Raw genomic sequence first — 20,635 nt, forward strand, 5'->3', positions numbered from 1 at the left:
TGATAGTGGTTTCATATCTTCTTGCTGCTTATTGAGTGATGAACAGGTGTGAATCAATGAATCACCTGTTCTTCTATTCCTAATCAGGGAGATCTAGACACAACTTTGGTATTATAATAACAACATAGAAGCCATTTGTATAGCTGGCAAGATAATTTCACATCAGGCCACCAGATTTCATCACTCACCCAAACTTTCCAGCTGTACAAACATTTTTCCCCAATACAAATTGAGGTGAGAAGCCTATGAATGAATTAAGCAACTTCTATCCTCTGGAATAGGGATGCAGGTGGCATGTGGGTTAAACCACAGAGCCTAGGGCTTGCCGATCAGAAGGTTGGTGGTTCAAATCCCCGCAGCGGGGTGAGCTCCCATTGCTCTGTCCCTGCTCCTGCCAACCTAGCAGTTCGAAAGCACGTCAAAGTGCAAGTAGATAAATAGGCGGTAAGGTAAGGTAAACGGCATTTCTGTGCGCTGCTCTGCTTCACCAGAAAACGGCTTAGTCATGCTGGCCACATGACCCGGAAGCTGTACGCTGGCTCCCTCGACCCTTAAAGTGAGATGAGCGCCACAACCCCAAAGTCGTCCCTGACTGGACCTAACGGTCAGGGGTCCCTTTAACTTTATCCTCTAGAATAAAAGTGGATTTTTATAATTCTACATTTTGGCTAGTATATCTCAAGAACAAACCAGTATTATGTCTCTGCTGTTGCATATCATTATATTTAATGGTTGCATTTACATTTGTTTACTTATTACTTCTTTCTCTTCAGGGCATTATTCACTATGGGCGTGACAACCACGAAATAGAAATTTTGCTGTTCCCAGAAGTCCTTGATTATGTATCTAGAATCGACAGAGTACTGAGTTTTCCTGGAGGGTCGCTTCTATTAGCAGGCCAAAGTGGAGTGGGCCGTCGAACTGTTACTTCATTGGTTAGTCACATGCATGGAGCTGTTCTCATTACACCCAAAATTTCCAGAGGCTATGAAATGAAGCAGTTTAAAAATGATTTGAAACATGTAAGTTACAATATATATATATTATGTTATTCAAGCTTGCTTCTCAAAAAACTTAAATAAAGGAAAATCACTATTGAAAGATTCCATATCGGACAATCTGTTGTCTATAGGAATTGAAACATTATGCTGTGTGCTATTTATACGTGCCAAGCTGAACTGGATGGTGCTATATATACCTTCTTAAATTATTTTAAAGTGGTCTTTATAAATGAATAGAAATTCAGGGATTTTCAGTTTCTTTTGTTTATCCATTAGCTGCTTTAGTTTGGACATGATATCTGGATTAATACCATTCACCTTTTAAAAGTGTTACCTGTTCCTCCCATACTTTTGTGTTTTGTTTGTTTCTTTCCTCAATCTTGTCTGTTCTATTTTGAGGTGTATATCTGACTATGAGGAGGAGAGTATCATTAGAAATATATCAACGGTCTCAATAACTTCACATCATAAACTTATGTTTTCTTTAAAATATTTTGAATTATTTTATAACTTGTCAAATAAACCTTTGGTGATGATGTGATGTTAAAAACACTAAATAAACGAAAAACTGCAGTAAAATAGTTGAGGCCAGGCACCTCTTGCTGCATTTAGCCTCAAATCATGTGCTTATAGCTTATGTGTTGAAATATTATGTGGCTTGCTGCATTTGTTTATAGCATGAAAATATAGATCCTATGTAATCCTAGGTTGAAGTGTGAAACAGATCTTATTTTGAGAACTTTAGTTTCATTATTTCAGATAATTTATTAGTGATGTTTCAATTCTACTGATTTGGCAGGTTGATATATCTTCCCATAAACAATCTATTCCATTTTTCCAGGTGATGCAGCTTGCAGGAATTGAAGCTCAACATGTTGTCTTGTTGCTTGAGGACTATCAGTTTGTCCAATCCACATTTCTTGAGATGATCAATAGCTTACTATCGTCAGGTGAGATTACAATAAGAGGTCGGTGGCCTACAATAGGGCCTGATGTGGTGGCTGCTGCAAATTTCAATAGGCCCTGAATTCTAGTTGTGTCTTGTAAAGTACAATGGCCTTCAAACATATCACTTGTCAAAAGTTCAGTGTTGCAATAATTGATCTATGTGATCCCCCCCAGCCCCGGCTTGTGTTCTCTTCTTCCTCCTCACGTTTTTTGGAAGCTTTTGCTTCCATTGTGGATTAACTGTTTGTATTGTTGCCTGAAGCAATATGGACTGTGGTTACTCTTAAGTTAAGAACTAACCAGAATCTCAAACAACTTTGAACTATGATTTAAGATCTTGGCTTGTTCCAGAAACTGGTTGCCATAGTTTTCTGGTAACTGTGGCTGGGAAACCATGACCAATTGGACATTTCCTGGCATCATCGTGGCTTACATAAGAGAAGGATTAAGGAGCCTGCATCCTAAAGCAAAAGGCTAGTTAGGCTTTCTTAAGGAAATAGTAAATTTTATAGTATATAAAATAAATTATATAAATTTATTTTATAGTGATATGGAAGAGTATTGGCTTTTCCTGTACAAGTCAAATTTTTAAAATTTCAGCTAAAAAGGAGAAAAATGTAAGACTATTATATTTTCCTTTATCTGGTTTTATGTTCGAATTAAAATATTTTCAAGTAAAGAAATTATAAAACATTTATTTAATTGTTCATAAAATGGAATGCTGAAAATGATTTTAGTAATTTTAGATTTTTAAAAAAACCTGTTCCTGAAATAGGTGAGGTTCCTGGCTTGTACACAATAGAAGAATTAGAGCCACTCCTGTCTCCTCTGAAAGATCAAGCATCACAAGATGGATTTACAGGACCAGTTTTTAACTATTTCACTTACAGTAAGTGAATCACAGTATGTATGTATTTGTGTATGTATGTGAGTCATTACAAAGGAATCTGGGGAGAAACATGGCAATTTTACAAGTATATATGATAAAAAAATCTATTACTAAAATTTGATATGCATTAGGTTATATAAACACATAATAATTGCTGTCCTACTAGATACTTTTTCAAAACAGATTCCATGTAGCCCAGAGGTGGGTTCCAAATCTTGTTTGTCTCCTGCTTGTGGCTGTGATGTAAAGGAAGCAAGCAGGTGCACAGCCCCTAATATCATATTAAAATGTTATGTAAAGTATTAAACACAATGTTTATGATTTACAAATACGTTGTAGGAATTCAACAGAACCTTCATGTTGTGTTGATTATGGATTCTACTAATCTGAACTTCACAATAAATTGCGAAAGTAATCCCGCCCTTCATAAGAAATGTCAGGTCCTCTGGATGGAGAGTTGGTCTGAAAACAGTATGAAAAAGGTAAGCACAGAGAGAAATACTGAAGTTCCATTCAGCGTATTTAATGCCCTCTAGGATTAATTTCTGTTGCTTCTGTATTCATATACCTCATGTACCTCGGGTTACAGATGCTTCAGTTTACAGACACTTCAGGTTACAGACTCCGCTAACCCAGAAATAGTACCTCGGGTTAAGAACTTTGCTTCAGGATGAGAACAGAAATCGCATGGTGGCAGCGGGAGGTCCCACTAGCTAAAGTGGTGCTTCAGGTTAAGAACGGTTTCAGGTTAAGAACGGACCTCCAGAACGAATTAAGTTCTTAACCTGAGGTACCACTGTATTCAAAGTTACGTAATTTTATTTAATTACTGAAGTAGAGGGATAGCAGTTATTGTGAATGACAGGCTAGGAGTGAGCAAGAGGACTACTATTCTATGTAGATGTAGTCTTTATTTCATCCTAAATGGTTCAAGACTCGTTTCACTCATCATCCTTTTACCCACAACTATGAATGCCTACAGGGACGCGGGTGGCGCTGTAGGTAAATGCCTCAGTGCCTAGGGCTTGCCGATCGAAAGGTCGGCGGTTCGAATCCCCACGGCAGGGTGCGCTCCCGCTGCTCGGTCCCAGCGCCTGCCAACCTAGCAGTTCAAAAGCACCCCCGGGTGCAAGTAGATAAATAGGGACCGCTTACTAGCGGGAAGGTAAACGGCGTTTCCGTGTGCGGCTCTGGCTCGCCAGAGCAGCGATGTCACGCTGGCCACGTGACCCGGAAGTGTCTCCGGACAGCGCTGGCCCCCGGCCTCTTGAGTGAGATGGGCGCACAACCCTAGAGTCTGTCAAGACTGGCCCGTACGGGCAGGGGTACCTTTACCTTTACGAATGCCTACACCTACTTCTTCATTTCGGCATCTGCTTCTAAGGCGTGGAAGCAGTGTAACCTCGAGATACAGCACAATTACTCTAAGTGTCCCAGCCTTAATAAGCCTTTTCCTTGTGCTCAGCTCCATTTTCTTAGAACTAACCACTCTAGGAGCACCCAGGATTCTTTCTAAAGCTGGGAATGGGTGGCACCCATGCAATGATATCTCTTTGGTAAATATCTACTTGCAATAAAAATATCCAGTGATACTATTTGTTTTTATCCCAAACTTCATGTTTTAGATACCTGAAATGTTGTTTATTGAATCAGATGAAAAAGAAAAAACTAAAACTTCAAAGGAACGCAGAAAGAAGAATTCTGGTGAGATATTTGCTTATTCCATTAAGCATTTAGAGTTAATTTCAAAACTGTTGTGTAAGTAACAAGAAGTATTGAAGACATTTAGACAGTTACTATGATCCATTGTATACAAAATTAGTAGACCAATGGTATAAATTGATTTTATCAACCTTGGGTAGAATTTCAGTAGGAAAAGTGACCTGCAGAGAATAATGTATATGCAGAAGATACATAATAAACATGATTCTAGGCAAAACAGGTAATACTAGAAACTAAAACTAGCAGCTTTAAATTTACTCTAATACTTTTAAAAGAAAATGCCTGGGATGACATTTTCTTCTCCCATGAATGATGAAGATCCTCAAGTGGAATCTAGTTCAACCTAGTGTCTGAAAGCAAGAAACACAGATAGTTTGAGGAAGTAGCTCTCTTACGTTTCAGTTTGTTTCCTGCCTTTGTCCAGAGTAGATCCCATGAGTCTATTCAGCTACACCCAACTCAGAGTTGACCAACTGAAATTAATCAACTTTAATCTCCCACTGTGGAAGGTCATGTGGATCCAGAAATGGCCTCCACAGTCACTTACGGACTTACTGTTAAGACAGTGTTCATGGAAGACAAACTTTGCTATGAGTGATCATCAAAGAAGAATAAACCTGTAACTTTCCACTGATACCTTCAACTGAACAAATACCTCACATTCATGCCAAGTGCTGCTGGATGCAGCCTTGGCATTATAACCCCCTCCCCCTGCATGTACAAACTTTTGTTAGAGAAATGGACGATAGACGAGTCATGTTGTAGGCCCTTTGGCTTTGCACTGTTTCTAGCCACCCACTTGCAGCTGGGTCTTTATCTAAACAGAATCCAGATGGGGCATAGGCTGCTCAAGACCTGGCCCAAGCACTTACTGCAATTTCACTCATTGTTCCAAATTACACCATCAATCGGATACAGTCGTACCTTGGAAGCCAAATGGAATCTGTTCCAGAAGTCTGTTTGACTTCCAAGGCATGGCTTCTGATTGGCTGCAGGAGCTTCCCTCAGCCAATCGGAAGCCCCGCCGGATGTTCGGCTTCCAAAAGAACGTTCACAAACCGGAACACTCACTCCTGGCTTTGTGGGGTCCAGGAGCCAAAACGTTTGACTGCTAAGGCGTTTGTCAACCAAGGTACGACTGTACTAAAATTTGTTTGCTATCAGTGTCCATTGCCATATAGGTCTCAGGCAGGGCTATAGTTGCTCATGTTGTACACTATACAGCAGCTTGTTGAAAAGAAGCCTGGGCCTACTGGAGTGGGGATTACTCTCTTCAATTGATTGGCAGATGAGAGGCACATGGAGGAACAGCTCTGATGACACAGAGGATGTAATATACCTCACTCAACCCAGGCTGTTTGAGTCCCCTCAAGGTTCTTTTGAGGAGGATTGCCCAAGTTTTTCTGTCTTGCCTTGTCAAGATGTTGACTGCATTACCACCCCATACCCCTCAGGCTTTTCAGGTTAAACACAGACATTTTGAAAGAAATAAAAGGCATTGTTGTGTTATTTGTCTGTAACTTGACTTGAAGGGAACTGGCTCCTGACGGGAGAGAAGAGCCACCTACTTCCTCAAAACTACTGTGTGTTCTGCCTTTGAGCACCAGGTGGGACTCATTCCCGCTTGAGAGCTTCAAATCATCGAAGGAGAAACACCTTTTAGATGAGAACAACAGTTCCTTTTCTGCCATGCTTCAAATAATTTGGTTTTTTGTTATAGTTGTGTTTGTATATTCTTTGCCTACTTATAAATGCTGGTTTTCTAAACATGTTTCATAGGTGATTCGGAGTTCCTGAAGTCATTTTTGATGATCCATGACTCATGTAAACCCTATGGAGCTACGCCCAGAAGATACTTGACTTTCCTGCATATGTATCGTGCCATCCATAATGGCAAAAGAGCAGAGCTGATAAAAAGGCAAAGCCATTTGCAGGTATATAAGACATAGGTTACTTTGGATTTACATTATCTTTCCAAAACAATGTGTTTGTCTTGGATTTTTTTTGTCCAAATAAGGAGGTATTGTTTCTGTATATTTCTTACTATATAAATGACATTTATTCACTCTCCACTTGTCAATTAGGCTGGAGTAGCTAAACTGAATGAAGCAAAAGCTCTTGTTGATGAATTGAACAGGAAAGCTGAAGAACAAAGTATATTGCTGAAAATGAAGCAAGGTGAAGCTGATGCTGCGCTCCAAGAAATTACTGTTTCTATGCAGGTAATGTGTATAAACAAAGTACCAAATGCATTACAGGAAGGTTGAGAATGGAGACTGTCCAGTTGATAGCATGCTAGTAAAGATGCTCAAAAAAGATTAAATGAAGTAATCAACAAGGCATAGAAAGGTGGAGAAAAAGAGTGCAGTTAGTAAAGAAAGGTGAATTCTCTGGAGAGAGGGGAGCAGCCCCTTCAGTGCTGGCTTTTAAATGAGCCTCGAAAACCCATTTATTCCGAGCTGCTTTTAATGATGGTGCTGTTTTGAAGTTTTTAAAGGCTTACCGGTATATTGCTGGTTTTAAACATGTTGATTGTAAATTACTCCCTTTAATTTCGTAAGAGTACTCTGCTGCTTTTTGCAGTGTTTTAACTGCTGGTTTAATTTTCTTGTATATTTGACAAGTGTTTAATGCAAGCTGCACTGAGAGTGCTTTCCTTCTAAAAACAGCACTGGACGTGTGCTGGGGAGACATTGCTCACTTAACCTCCCGACAGATGAGCTACTGCTCTGATCAGGAAGGGAAAGGGTGGGGAGGGTGCAAACACATTGGCAAGAGCGCCAGATTGGCTTCACAGATGTGTATGCACTGCAATGACCTGCCTGCCTGCCCTCTTCCTCCCAGTAAGTTGTTGAGAAGTCGTGTCCACTACTGTCGAAAAGTCTGCATGGAAATCTTGAAATAAATAAAAATAAAGATAAGGTGGTAGGAAGAGAATAGCATGAAGCAGAAACTGATAAGAGATTTCTGCAAAAGCCACCATTGGCAGAGAAAAACGTTGGCGAAATTTCTTGCCATTGTCAACATTGCAAGATTTAACATGTTGGATCTAATATAAAATTGTTCTTAGGGCTGTAGGACTTCTGAATATTAGATCTGTTATCTTGAAATATATGAGGTTTTATATTTTGATTTTATTCTGTGAACTACCCTGAGACCTCCAGCTATAGGGTGGTATATAAATTCAATCAATCAATCAATCAATCAATCAGTCAGTCAATCAATCAATCAATCAATCAATCAATATATTTATAGAGAGAGAGAGCAACCTAACTGTGGGTGACTGCTGCTGTGTTATAATAAGGGCTGGGTTGAGTCTTAAGGCCAGGGGAAGCATCAATGCGAGTGATCTGTGCACTAGTACAAATCACCATAAAGGGTAAAAGTCCTCATGTTGCGGTGCAGTATTCAAACCCAAGAAATGGGGGGGGGACCCATGTTCTTAGCTCCTGTGGAAAATACCTTTTTTCTTATAGGATGCAAGTGAACAGAAATCAGAAATGGAGAAAATAAAACAAAAAATAGCGCAAGAAGTTGTAAAAATCGAAGAAAGAAAAACGATAATTGAGGATGAACTGAGAGAGGTTCAGGTAATAACAATGGAACTTTATTGGCTTTAGATCCTGGTTTATAAAACACAAAGAACATAATGGAGCTTCCTGGAGCTTTTATTTGTGCTCCATTATTTTCTGGATGTGCAATCAAGAATGAGTTATGTATATTTTAAGGGGACAAGTACTGAAAAAGACATGCTTGAGTGCATAATGGCTTTGAATGTTGGCTAGAGTAAAAACAAAAGGATGTGAGCATCTCCATTTATTTTCATGTTAGCTTCTTAAAGCTAACTTTTGTCCCCGTGGAGATAATCTCCATGGCATGGCTGGATAGGCCATTAAATTAATGGGAGTAGGATTATTTTCTTTCTCCCGGAGCAGCAAGACTTGGAGTGATTGGAGGGGCAGGAAGTTAGGAAGAGATGAGTATTGGGGTAAGACGCCTCTCTCAGGCTAGTATCATGTTGCTTCTCATCACTTTTTGAGGGGGTCTCTGCTGTCATGTGACATGCTCTCAGTTCTCTGCCTGGAAAGCACATGGCTGTGGCTCCTCATTGACTCCTTGCTTGTCCTTTCTATTATCTTTTCTTCTTCCTCCTCTTTGCTTTCTCTTAGCAGCCTCCTCATTTTCTAGTGTTCTGGTCCCTGTCTAGTTCTTTCCATTTTTGGTACTTTTTAGGGCTCTCTAGCTATTTTGTGGAACTATGCAAATTCTGGCCCCAGCATGAACCACCAGCTTCACGCCCGACAAGGAGTGAAGAAACTAGCCATGTTTGTGGCAGTGAAATGAGGAACAGAAAGAACACACTTAATAAGCAAGGGGCCAAGGGGAGGGGTTGGGAGCATAGCAGAATGTGGAAAGGTTCGTTAGTGGTCACAGTGGGAAAATTGGACAGGAGGGGAGTACAGTGGTATTTCAGGTTACATACGCTTCAGGTTACATACACTTCAGGTTACAGACTCCGCTAACCCAGAAATAGTACCTCGGGTTAAGAACTTTGCCTCAGGATGAGAACAGAAATCGTGCTCTGGCAGTGTGGCGGCAGCGGGAGGCCCCATTAGCTAAAGTGGTACCTCAGGTTAAGAACAGTTTCAGGTTAAGAATGGACCTCTGGCGCAAATTAAGTACTTAACCCGAGGTACCACTGTATTGCTTATTATTGCACCCCCTGCCCAATCCCCTCTCATCCATTTTTCATAAACAGTGACCATAAGACCTAAATTAATATTTCCCACTTATTGCCACCTGCTTTTAATTAAGCTTTAGGATTCTTGATACATTGTAGCTGCAATTAAAAAGGTGAAGTTAAAGTTTTGTTAAAACTAATCAACTTTGGTAATTTTTCTATTTTTCTTGTTTTAGCCACTGGTTAATGAAGCTAAGCTAGCCGTTGGAAATATCAAACCAGAATCTCTGTCAGAAATCCGCTCCCTGCGTATGCCACCTGACATAATTAGAGATATACTAGAGGGTGTCTTACGGTTGATGGGCATCTTTGATACATCATGGGTGAGCATGAAGAGGTAATTGAAGAATTTATTTATTTATTTCATTATACAGTGGTACCTCGGGTTACATATGCTTCAGGTTACAGACGCTTCAGGTTACAGACTCCGCTAACCCAGAAATAGTACCTCGGGTTAAGAACTTTGCTTCAGGATGAGAACAGAAATCATGCTCCGGCAGCGCGGCGGCAGCAGGAGGCCCCGTTAGCTAAAGTGGTGCTTCAGGTTAAGAACAGTTTCAGGTTAAGTACGGACCTCCGGAACGAATTAAGTACTTAACCCGAGGTACCACTGTATATAGCCTGCCTCTCAGGACAGAAATCCTTCCAAGGTTGCCTTCAAGTGACATCAACGAATACACATTAATAAAATCGCAGTAAAAATATTGAAACCCAAGTCATCAGGATTGGGAATAGTCCAGATCAAGCAGAATCTGATGCCTTTGCAGATGGTGTTGTAGGGTGGGGCGGAATTACCTGACCTCCCAACAGCTGAGTTGCTGCTGCTTATGGGGACAGAGTGGGTGGGGAAGTCAGTCCAATGCAAACACATTGGCAGGAGTGTTAGACTGGCCCTGCTGGTGCCTTTGCACTACACTTACCTCCCTGCTCCCTCTCCCCCCAGGAAGCAGCAGTGATTAGTTATTGGGAGACCAGGTAACTGCCGTCATGCTGTCTGCTGCTGCTCTGACACCTTGTTTGCTTGCCTGCCTCTCCTAGGAATAAAATCCAGGGGCGGGGGGAAACTATTATTAAGAAAAGCAACTTGGTTGTATATCTTTTCCAAAGATTATGTATTTTATTCTGAATACCAAAGAAAGACCATAGCGATACCTGTTATGAAGTGCCCATTTCTGCCTTTGTATTCAGTCATTTAATATATTTTGCAGTTTTCTTGCCAAAAGAGGCGTGAGGGAAGATATTGCAACCTTTGATGCTCGAAATATTCCAAAGGAAATCCGTGAGAGTGTGGAAGAACTTCTAGCTAAAAATAAGGGATCTTTTGATCCAAAGGTAATTTCTTTGTGTACTTAACAATTTTATGACTGTGTGCTTTTGCAACTGGTTGTTTGCTGCTTCTACTTCAAATTGCAATCCTATACGCACTTCCCTGAGAGTAAATTCCATTGAACTAAGCAACACTTACTTCACAGAAGGCACACATAAAATTACTCTGTAGTGTTATGCTTGACTACTCAATTTTCAATTTATTTTAAAATATATTGCAACACAGTTTGAAGCTGTAAACATTTTTGTGGTTTAGTACATTGAATAAAGAGCTAGTAAAAAAGAACTATAAAATGAAATAATAAATACTGATTAAATGAATTACATATTGGAATCACTCATCATACAACGTTACAGAAATGGTGGGAAAGGGGGAAAAACTTATTTATTTTTATACATTGAAATGACAGTGCTGCTTTGTAAGTTAATTATGTTATTGGTTTAATGCAGGATACAATTTCCAGTGATTCTGCATTGCTTATTTTATGTGTGGGGATGGAAGCATTATATTTACAGCAGAGAAGTGTGTTTAAACAGTTAAAATGGATGCATGCCTTCTCACGATAATGTGAGTATGTTTCAATATTTCAGAATGCTAAAAGGGCCAGTACTGCAGCGGCACCCTTAGCTGCATGGGTTAAAGCCAATGTTCAATATTCTTATGTCCTGGAACGAATTCAACCTCTGGAAACTGAACAGGCAGGCCTTGAAGCGTAAGTAATGCACATTTTTTTACAGTTGCTTTTAATTCTTCGACAGTAATATGAAAGTAATATGAAACCAATGTTTGGGTTCCTGAAGTGAAGATCACGGCCACAGTTCTCTTTCCCTGGTCCTCCTGCTGCGTTAACCTGGGATCAAGGCATGGTTTAGTTTAGTTTTACATTTGAAGCATGGGACCAATCTGATGGAAGAGGAGTTTGACTCAAGTCTGAAAAATAAATTCAGCATCCCTATGAAATATAGTTTAGAATCAAACATGCTTTTTGCACTGGTTGTTGTCTACTCTTGGTCTATACCAATAGTTGTTGGCACTACGAAAATATTTCGTTAACGTATTAATCCAATTAGATATAATAGGTATCTCATTAGTCCAAGGCTGCAATTCTGTTCATACTGCAAGTGTCATTCTGAGACTTGCTTTCAAGTAAGCTTGCATAGTGTCATGGGCCCATTAGATCTATTGTGATCTGGCATGGTTTGAGATCCCTAGATAAGAAAGGAGGAGGGGGAAGGAGAAGAATTGGATTGGAGGCTAGTTGGTTGGGAGATGTCTTCTCCTAAAGCAGCCTTTCTCAATGATATTGTTGAACTACAACTCCCATCACCCCTAGCTAGCAAGGCCAGAGCTCAGGGATGATGGGAGTCGTAGTCCAACAACATCTGGGGACCCACAGGTTGAGAACCGCTGTGACCTAAAGCCTTTGCCCAGTCATGCTAATTCTTTCTTAATTGGGGAGACTAGTCCTGCCATGGCCTTGGTCTCACCTACTTTGCCTGCATCTTTCTGGCCAACCACCTGTTAACTTCACTGGGGGGTTTTGCTGCCATGCTGAGATCTCTCAGGCCTGGTATTGTGACCGAGGTAGAGACTGATGCAGGTGGAGAAAACCAGGACTTGAGGGTTCCTTCTTTGCTTACGTTTTGTCTATGTGGCATATCCCATCTGCAGCCCAAGAGATTCCCACACAGCAGGGTTAAATTCATATGCTACAGATCCCAAACATTGGAAACATCCATCTTTGAAAGGTGCCTACACTTTTGTGTGTGTGTTGATTGGTAAGGATCTCAATTATTATTCTTAATATATTTCAGTAATCTTAGGAAAACAGAAGACAGAAAAAAGAAGCTAGAAGATTTGGTTAATTCTGTTGGTGAAAGGGTTGCAGAATTAAGAGATAAGTATGTATTTTTCATCCAAACACTTCACAGTTTTAATTAATTGATTAAAACTTTTAATTATGTTCCATCTATTGGTACTTGTGTACAGAGTGGGACAAGAATACCTAAAAGATAATCTCACCAAATATATATCTCAACCAAACAAAGCAATCTATAGAAGAGGGCCTCCTGCAGGCACAATTCCATCAGGATTCCTCCAGAAGATGTAGCAATCGGGCATTTAGTGTAGTGGCACCTACTCTTTCAAATCTCTGCTGTTAAATACCAGACTGGTCCTATCTTTTATCTTTTCAGCACCTGTTGAAGACTTTTGTTTTCCAGTTGTCCTTTTAAGTGGAAATTTCTCCACCTGACCGTATCTGTATTGGACTTAAATTATTATTATGTACATTCTTGTTGATGTTTTTTCATTGTTAAATTGCCTTGAAATGTTTTACAAAAAGTAACCATTGCTATCCTTTTGAAATTAAAAAAGGCTTTATGTCGAAACACATTCTTTTGTTCCTTAAGTCTTAACAGTTCAGTTGGTCCACAGGTTCCAGGCCAGAACAAGTGAGGCAGCTAAGCTTGAAGCAGAAGTTGCTAAAGCACAAGAGACAGTGAAAGCTGCAGAAATATTGATCAAACAACTTGATAGGGAGCATAAGAGATGGAACTCACAGGTTGGTTGCTAAAGCTTCAATAAAAATATGCCTTTTCTTCTTCAAACTTAAGTCAGTGTTTTATTTTCAGAAAGCTTAAATATATCTGTGCAGTATTCTAGATTCAGCTAGATAGCCGTGTTGGTCTGATGCAGTCAAAATAAAAATAAAAATAATAAAAAATTGTCCAGTAGCACCTTATAGACCAACTAAGTTTGTTCTGGTATAAGCTTTTGTGTGCATGCTTTTCGTGTGTATCTGAAGAAGTGCACATGCACACGAAAGCTTATACCAGAACAAGCTTACTTGGTCTATAAGGTGCTACTGGACAATTTTTTATGATTTAAATTTTTATTCTGTACGGTATGACATTCTACGCTAGAGTAATTGTGTGGAATTATTTTACTGTTGCGTATTGCTTGGCATTCACCTCTTGCTTTCAGTTTTAGTTCTTCTGATTTTGGTTTCTTAGCAATTAATCTGGGGTTCCTTACTGCTGAATAAGCATAGCTTCATTTCACACACCCCTCTTCTAGTGAAGGCAATAGGTGCCTTCAATAGCAGGCAACATGAACAATGTATTTATTGTCTTCTGTTGTGACACTATAGACTGTGGCCCATCTCTATGCTAGGTTTGATTGCCTTAAGTATTAAAAACCTTTTAAAGGCCCTGAACTGACTTTGGGAGGCATACTTTTATTTTCCAGTTCATCTATTCCATAGAAAGGACCTCCACTTCATCTACAGTATCCAATGGTACCACTTTACCTGAGTTTTGGGGCTATTTTTAAAGGTTTTGGTAGCACAGTTCTCTCATTTTACAATTACCTGGAACTTGTCTAACACAAGATTCAGCTCACACAGTTATCTACCATGCTTTTCCCAATCCCCAGTGATGTTCTGTGCTCAGTGGAGATTCACTAGGTAAAGGTAAAGGGACCCCTGACCATTAGGTCCAGTCGTGGCCGACTCTGGGGTTGCGGTGTTCATCTCGCTTTATTGGCCGAGGGAGCCGGTGTACAGCTTCCGGGTCATGTGGCCAGCATGACTTAAGCCGCTTCTGGCGAACCAGAGCAGCGCACAGTAATGCCTTTTACCTTCCCACCAGAGCAGTACCTATTTATCTACTTGCCCTTTGACGTGCTTTCGAACTGCTAGGTTGGCAGGAGCAGGGACAGAGCAATGGGAGCTCACCCCGTCATGGGGATTTGAACCGCCAACCTTCTGATCGGCAAGTCCTAGGCTCTGTGGTTTAACCCACAGCGCCACCCACGTCCCCTGGAGATTTACTAGAGAACATAAAAAAAAATCTTTCTATAAAAGCTTTAGCATATGATAGTGAAGAAACTATGCCTAGCCTATACTTGCCTGCAGTATTTTCACAGGCATTTAAGCTGAAGTCTTGCATGTGAAGATGGAGTGAATGAGATGTGCAATGGGTCCAGTATGCATTTCTACGTGTTGTCTGTCTTGTGACCCTGAAAATTATTCAAGGCTGACAAAGTTACTAGTGTGGCTATAATATTATTTAATAAGACTGCTCTACTCATGTAAAAAAAATCACTTACCGGTAAGTACACAAAGAAATAACAATATCATGTTGGAAATCTATTTTCAGGTTTCAGAGATAGCAGATGAATTGAGTACACTGCCAATGAGGGCTCAACTGTCTGCTGCATTCATTACTTATCTTTCTGCTGCGCCTGAAGATCAAAGAAAAGCAAGTTTGGATTCATGGACAAAATCAGCTAATCTGGAAAGTAGGTATTGCTATATCTTTGATATGAAAATAAATAAAATATTAATCAGAATTATAAGGTATAATTATGGGCTATTGAACATTGATTAGTCAGTAGTGTTGTACTGGGAAGCCAGAGTTGTAACTCCTTTACTCAAACATAGTCATAGGGAACCTCTCTACATCAAGGAAAGGGGGGGAGGGACTCCTGAAACCTCTTCAAATAGAACTTGAACAAAATAATATCATCTACTCTCTGCTTAGAAACAGATAACACTGGTCAACAACAAATTTGTTGTCTGCATTTTTTCAGTTGATTTAGGATGAATCTGATGCGCTGAATCCAAAAATCACATTGGTTTTGCTCAATCAGGTCAAGTTTTTGAGCTCCGGCCACATGTCTTTTTTTACGTTTTTGTTCACGTGTATGCTTGTGTGGAGCATTTTAGAAGAAGTTGGTGGGGGTAAAATGCCATGTCGAATAATTGTTTTGATTGGAAATGATTATTTTAATGACAAGAAGTATTCAGGTCCAATAGTTCTGGGTGATTATGTCGAAAAGGGATCAGTTTGAAGTCATAAAACCTCGAAATCTTCCATAAATTGGTGCGGCAAAGCATAAAGTTGGGGGATCAAAACTAAGTTAATGGGGCAGCCGCCCCATGAAGTATCCTGATCTTCAATCAGCACGTCGTCCTGTAGCTCATTGTGATGAAATTCCAGTGCCTATCTTTGGAGAACTTCCTGACATTAGTGACAAAGATGCCTCCAGTGCTGAAGGACATGAAGAAGAAGAAGTGGTTCTTGAAGATGATGCTCCACATCCATTTTCCCAAAAGAAGTTGAATGATCTAGTTCGCGACCTCAGCTTGTCAAAGGACTCTGCCGAACTGTTGGCATCCAGATTGAAGGAAAAAACCTCCTCTCTGACAGTGCTCACATCAGCTTCTTCCACAACAGGCATCAAGAGTACCTCCGTTTTTTCTCGGAAGAGAAGGACTTGGTGTACTGTGCAGATATTGTGCAGCTTCTGCTTAAGCTTTGAGTGCCACAGTACAAACCAAAAGATTGGAGTACATTGCTGTACATTGACAGCAACAAGCGATCACTGAAATGTGTTCTGCTACACAACGGCAACCAGTTTGCCTCTATACCCCTGGCTCACTCGAGTACACTGAAGGAGAACCATGAAGCGGTGAAGTATGTGCTGGAGAAAATTGGTTATGATCAGCATAAGTGGTTTATTTTTGTTGACCTGAAGATGGTGAACTTTTTGTTGGGACAACAGTCTGGCTTCACCAAGTACCCATGTTTTCTATGCATGTGGGATAGTAGGGACCGTGCTCAGCATTACACGAAGAAGGACTGGCCTGTGCGGGAGGAATTGGTGCCTTGCAAAAAAAGGAACGTCATCAACGACCCTCTGGTGGACAGAGACAGAATACTCTTCCTACCGCTGCACATCAAGCTTGGCTTAATCAAGCAGTTCACCAAGGCTCTGGACAAGGATGGTGACTGCTTCACTTACTTGTGCCAGGCTTTTCCAGGATTGACCATGGAGAAGTTGAAAGCTGGCATCTTTGACGGTCCTCAGATCCATCAGCTCTTCAGAGATCCAGAGTTCGGAAACTCAATAAACGAAGTGGAACTGGAAGCGTGGAAGGCATTTGTTCTGGTAGTGAAGAACTTTCTTGGCAACAATAAGGCCAGAAACTACACAGAACTTGTCAACAACATGCTGACTGCTTTCAGAAACCTGGGCTGCAACATGAGCGTCAAGATGCACTACCTATTTTCACATATGGACCGGTTTCCTGAGAACCTGGGTTCAATGAGTGATGAGCAGGGGGGAGAGATTCCATCAGGACATGAAAGAGATGGAGACCAGGTATCAGGGTCGCTGGGACGCAGTCATGATGGCTGACTACTGTTGGACTCTGAAGAGAGACCTCACTGCCGCTGAGCATTCCAGGAGTTCCAAGAAATGGAAGTTGAAGCCCTGAAGTTTGAAAAATGGTGAAGCAACATGCAATTTACGTGTACTTACCTTTATCAATGCCCACCATTCAGTTTACAGTAAACCTGACCTGATGGAGAGAAACGGATGCCATTTCCTGATTCAGCACTGCAAAAATACCCTAAATCAGTTGTAGAAATCTAGACAACATTCAAAAAGTAAAAAATTGTTGCCCAGTGTAATCTGTTTTGACTTTGGTGTGCGAATTGTGCTTTACAATCCAATAAAAGCAAGTTATGTGTTCTGTATAAGGGGTTGTCCCTCCAACCAGCTCTCAGTGATCCATTTATTTATTTTATTTATGCGGTCCCTTAATGAAATAACACACACATATGGGGAGGTAACCACAATTTAATATGCCCTAGATCAGTGTTTCCCAACCTTGGGTCTCCAGCTGTTTTCGGACTACAATTCCCATCATCCCTGCCCGCTGATCTTGCTAGCTAGGGATGATGGGATTTGTAGTCCAAAAACAGCTGGAGACCCAAGGCTGGGAAACACTGCCCTAGATCCTCATCCAAATGGTGAGAAGCCATACAGACATAAAATGTTCTAGCAAATTTAATGGAATTAAAAGAAGCGTCTTCTGTTTGTTAGAATTTGATCTTATGCGATTCCTGAGCACAGAAAGTGAGCAATTGATTTGGAAAAGTGAAGGGTTGCCCTCGGATGATCTGTCAATAGAAAATGCCCTTGTGATTTTACAGGTAAATTGTATTGCTTTTTTATTCTTTTGGAGGCACTGCCTGTGTAGCATGATAGTACTCTCGTACTGAGATAGTGTGTGCAGTGGGGAAGGCTACAGCCTGACTGTCTAGGGGGTGCAAGTGAAGAATGAGGTTGTCTGTCACTTTTTCTCCTCAGTCTTTTAGATCATTTTCTGCCTCTACTCAATGTTGTCTGTGGAGTGGACCCATGATCCCATGAATACTGTATTAGATTATCTAGGAAATCTTGGGCTCCTTTGTGAGGAAGGGTGGGATATAAATTTAATAAATAATAAGTAAGTAAAACAGTGTCTCCCCAAGTGAACTATTAAGCATTTAAAATTTCTTTCCCTGCATTTGAAATCCTGGTAATAGTTGAATATCTAAGAAGGATACTGCAGTGTTAAATTGGGAATGCTTTACACATGGAATTTTATTTCCTATGTTTCCCTCCCTCTTCCTGTGATACCTTTTTTTCTTTATATACTATGATTGCTGTACCCAATGCAAACATTTTCAGCTTTTCATTACTTCCTTTTAGGATTGTTAATGGGGTGTTTTCATACAAATTATATAGTTGTGTAGTTTCTTTCAAACAGAAACATGATTGAAACACATTTCTCCCCCCCTCCTTTTTTTTTAACAGAGTAAAGTTTGCCCATTTTTGATAGACCCATCTTCCAGAGCTACTGAATGGCTGAAAACTCATTTGAAAGAATCACGCTTGGAAATCGTCAACCAACAGGTCCTATTTGAATCTTTCAGATGGTTCTTTAATTTTGGAAAAGAGATCCCCTTATTCTCTTATACCTTTTTTAAATTATAAATTTTCCCTCCACTGATCCTGCAAAGATGAGCCTGCTTACGCAAAATACCTGATTTGAAAAAGAATTGTCTACATCTGCAGTGTTTTATTCCCAATTTGGGGGTGGGAGTTGTAGCAACCCAATTTCACTTCTTCCTCATTGGGTTCAAAGGCATTTAAATGACAGAGGCATTCATATCGCTCCAAATGTCTTCTTCTGCTGTTTGGAGGGCCAGTGTTCACCTTCCCCTCCACCTTGTGGCTAATGTTGCATGTGACAGAGGTGCTGCTCAGTCGAAGTACTGTACCAGATTTTTCTGTTACTAGTGGAGGAGATGTGTAGTGCAAGAGCCCATCGTTTGGCAATGCTGCCAAACAGGGACTGTATGTTTTAAAACAGCCTTGATAAAAATGGTTTCACTGTATTTTGTTTACATCTTGACTGGATCTGAAAAATGTCTTGATGATGCATTTATTTATTTTTCCTATCGGCGACTTAATATGTTAATATTGACGTAGATCGAACAATGGTGGTAAAATTTTATTTGTGCAGGATGCCAACTTCATTAACGCTCTTGAGCTGGCTGTGCGATTTGGGAAAACTCTCATTATACAGGAAATGGATGGAGTAGAACCTGTGCTTTATCCATTGCTCAGAAAGGACCTTGTTGCGCAAGGTAAATTTCCAACTTCAATTGTGGCAGGAATACAATACCCCCCCCCCCCCCGCTTCTTAGTCAGATAAATGGACAAATCAATTTAAAAATAGCTGTGCTGTTTGCATGGATTTTTAAAAATCCTAGATATTTTTAAAAATTATATCATCACTAAAAATTCTCGCCAGGCTTCTTATTCACCCAGGTCTGGACATGAAACAATAAACTCTGATGTTGCTTAACTGAGGAAATAGGAACTATTCAGCCATGCAGAACTCCCCTCTGTCTGCTTTGCAGATGGACACGTTTTCATGAGTGCAAGTGTAGCTACGGAGTATGGGTTCTTTATTATTTTGCGTTTGACCATCATGCATTGGTAATGTTTCACGGCTTGTTATAAAAATATGATTTATACGTTACAGTGAATTGGTGCATACACAAATCCTATTTGGGATTCAACATTTTTACAACAAGCAGGTGAAATTTATGTGGTAAATAAGTAAAATCAGTGCACGTCCTTCACCTGAAACAATCTGCCGGCTGATAGATTATACTAAGGTTCACATTGACCTCTTCACACCTGGACATTTTTTCTTAATTGCACAATTATCCTTAGAATCATAGAATCATAGAATCATAGAGTTGGAAGAGACCACAAGGGCCATCGAGTCCAACCCCCTGCCAAGCAGGAAACACCATCAGAGCATCCTTAAGTGACACTTAAATGGACCATCTTTGGTCCACAGTTAGCACAGCAAGGACTCACCCTGAGTCTGATTCATTCCATGTTTGCTCAGTTGGTCAAATTAAGCAGAGTTTAAGATTATTATTATTTGCTATTTTTTGTTATAATTGGATTACCAATCAGTTCCAGGAATACTTACTTTCAAGAAAGGAAGCAGGATCTTCTTGTGTCAGTGTACACAAAGACTACTTGTGCTGTTTTGCATCTGGTTCAGAATATGGTGGTAGGTTACCAATAGCATATCACAGATGTACTCCATTATAAGACATATAGTGCCTTATACTATGGTGTCTATCAGTACACCATACTTTGGTTCGCATTGGGTAGATTAGTAATGGGAATTGGTTACAGGTTGATTGTCCAGCCTACTGTGTTATACTAGGCAGCCACTAGATATACAGCAAGAAGGTGTCGATAGTGAATGGGTCATTTGACAATTTTCTTGCATGCTTTACTTGCTTGTGAATACAGTGGAGCTGATATTATGTTAGTTATAATAATTATTAGATAATACTGAGCATGTAATACTTTTAAAAAAATTGTTCATCTTGGTATGTTTTCCTCCCACAGGTCCTCGATACGTTGTACAAATAGGTGACAAAATAATTGACTATAACGAAGAATTCCGCCTGTTTCTATCAACCCGAAACCCAAATCCTGACATTCCACCCGATGCAGCTTCCATTGTTACAGAGGTTAACTTTACAATAACACGGAGTGGCTTAAGAGGGCAGGTAGGCATTCATATCTCAAGGAATGATACTCTTCATTTTAGCCTAAAGACATGGGGCTTTATA

The 20,635-nt window shown here is 40.2% G+C and overlaps 1 protein-coding gene and 1 long non-coding RNA gene across 3 annotated transcripts in view; one reads left to right on the forward strand and one right to left on the reverse strand.

Moving 5' to 3' along the window:
• Positions 1 to 20,635, reverse strand: part of LOC308475436 — a 291,271-nt gene that overhangs the window by 108,381 nt on the left and 162,255 nt on the right. The gene's annotated exons all lie outside the window — the stretch shown is intronic.
• The window catches only part of DYNC2H1 (dynein cytoplasmic 2 heavy chain 1), a 151,244-nt gene that overhangs the window by 52,521 nt on the left and 78,088 nt on the right, over positions 1 to 20,635 (forward strand). For both annotated transcript variants that reach the window (XM_081001703.1, XM_081001704.1), the window contains exons 49-66: positions 774 to 1,022; positions 1,843 to 1,951; positions 2,725 to 2,838; positions 3,178 to 3,320; positions 4,464 to 4,542; positions 6,340 to 6,494; positions 6,645 to 6,782; positions 8,037 to 8,150; positions 9,478 to 9,638; positions 10,510 to 10,633; positions 11,219 to 11,340; positions 12,443 to 12,529; positions 13,065 to 13,191; positions 14,789 to 14,930; positions 17,523 to 17,632; positions 18,279 to 18,377; positions 18,991 to 19,114; positions 20,409 to 20,572. In XM_081001703.1, the coding sequence (XP_080857829.1) occupies positions 774 to 1,022; positions 1,843 to 1,951; positions 2,725 to 2,838; positions 3,178 to 3,320; positions 4,464 to 4,542; positions 6,340 to 6,494; positions 6,645 to 6,782; positions 8,037 to 8,150; positions 9,478 to 9,638; positions 10,510 to 10,633; positions 11,219 to 11,340; positions 12,443 to 12,529; positions 13,065 to 13,191; positions 14,789 to 14,930; positions 17,523 to 17,632; positions 18,279 to 18,377; positions 18,991 to 19,114; positions 20,409 to 20,572 (2,361 nt within the window). The remainder of the gene's footprint in view (positions 1 to 773; positions 1,023 to 1,842; positions 1,952 to 2,724; positions 2,839 to 3,177; positions 3,321 to 4,463; positions 4,543 to 6,339; positions 6,495 to 6,644; positions 6,783 to 8,036; positions 8,151 to 9,477; positions 9,639 to 10,509; positions 10,634 to 11,218; positions 11,341 to 12,442; positions 12,530 to 13,064; positions 13,192 to 14,788; positions 14,931 to 17,522; positions 17,633 to 18,278; positions 18,378 to 18,990; positions 19,115 to 20,408; positions 20,573 to 20,635) is intronic.

The sequence above is a fragment of the Podarcis pityusensis genome (genome assembly GCF_964106645.2).
Source record: "Podarcis pityusensis genome assembly, chromosome: 4".
Lineage (NCBI taxonomy): Eukaryota > Metazoa > Chordata > Lepidosauria > Squamata > Lacertidae > Podarcis > Podarcis pityusensis.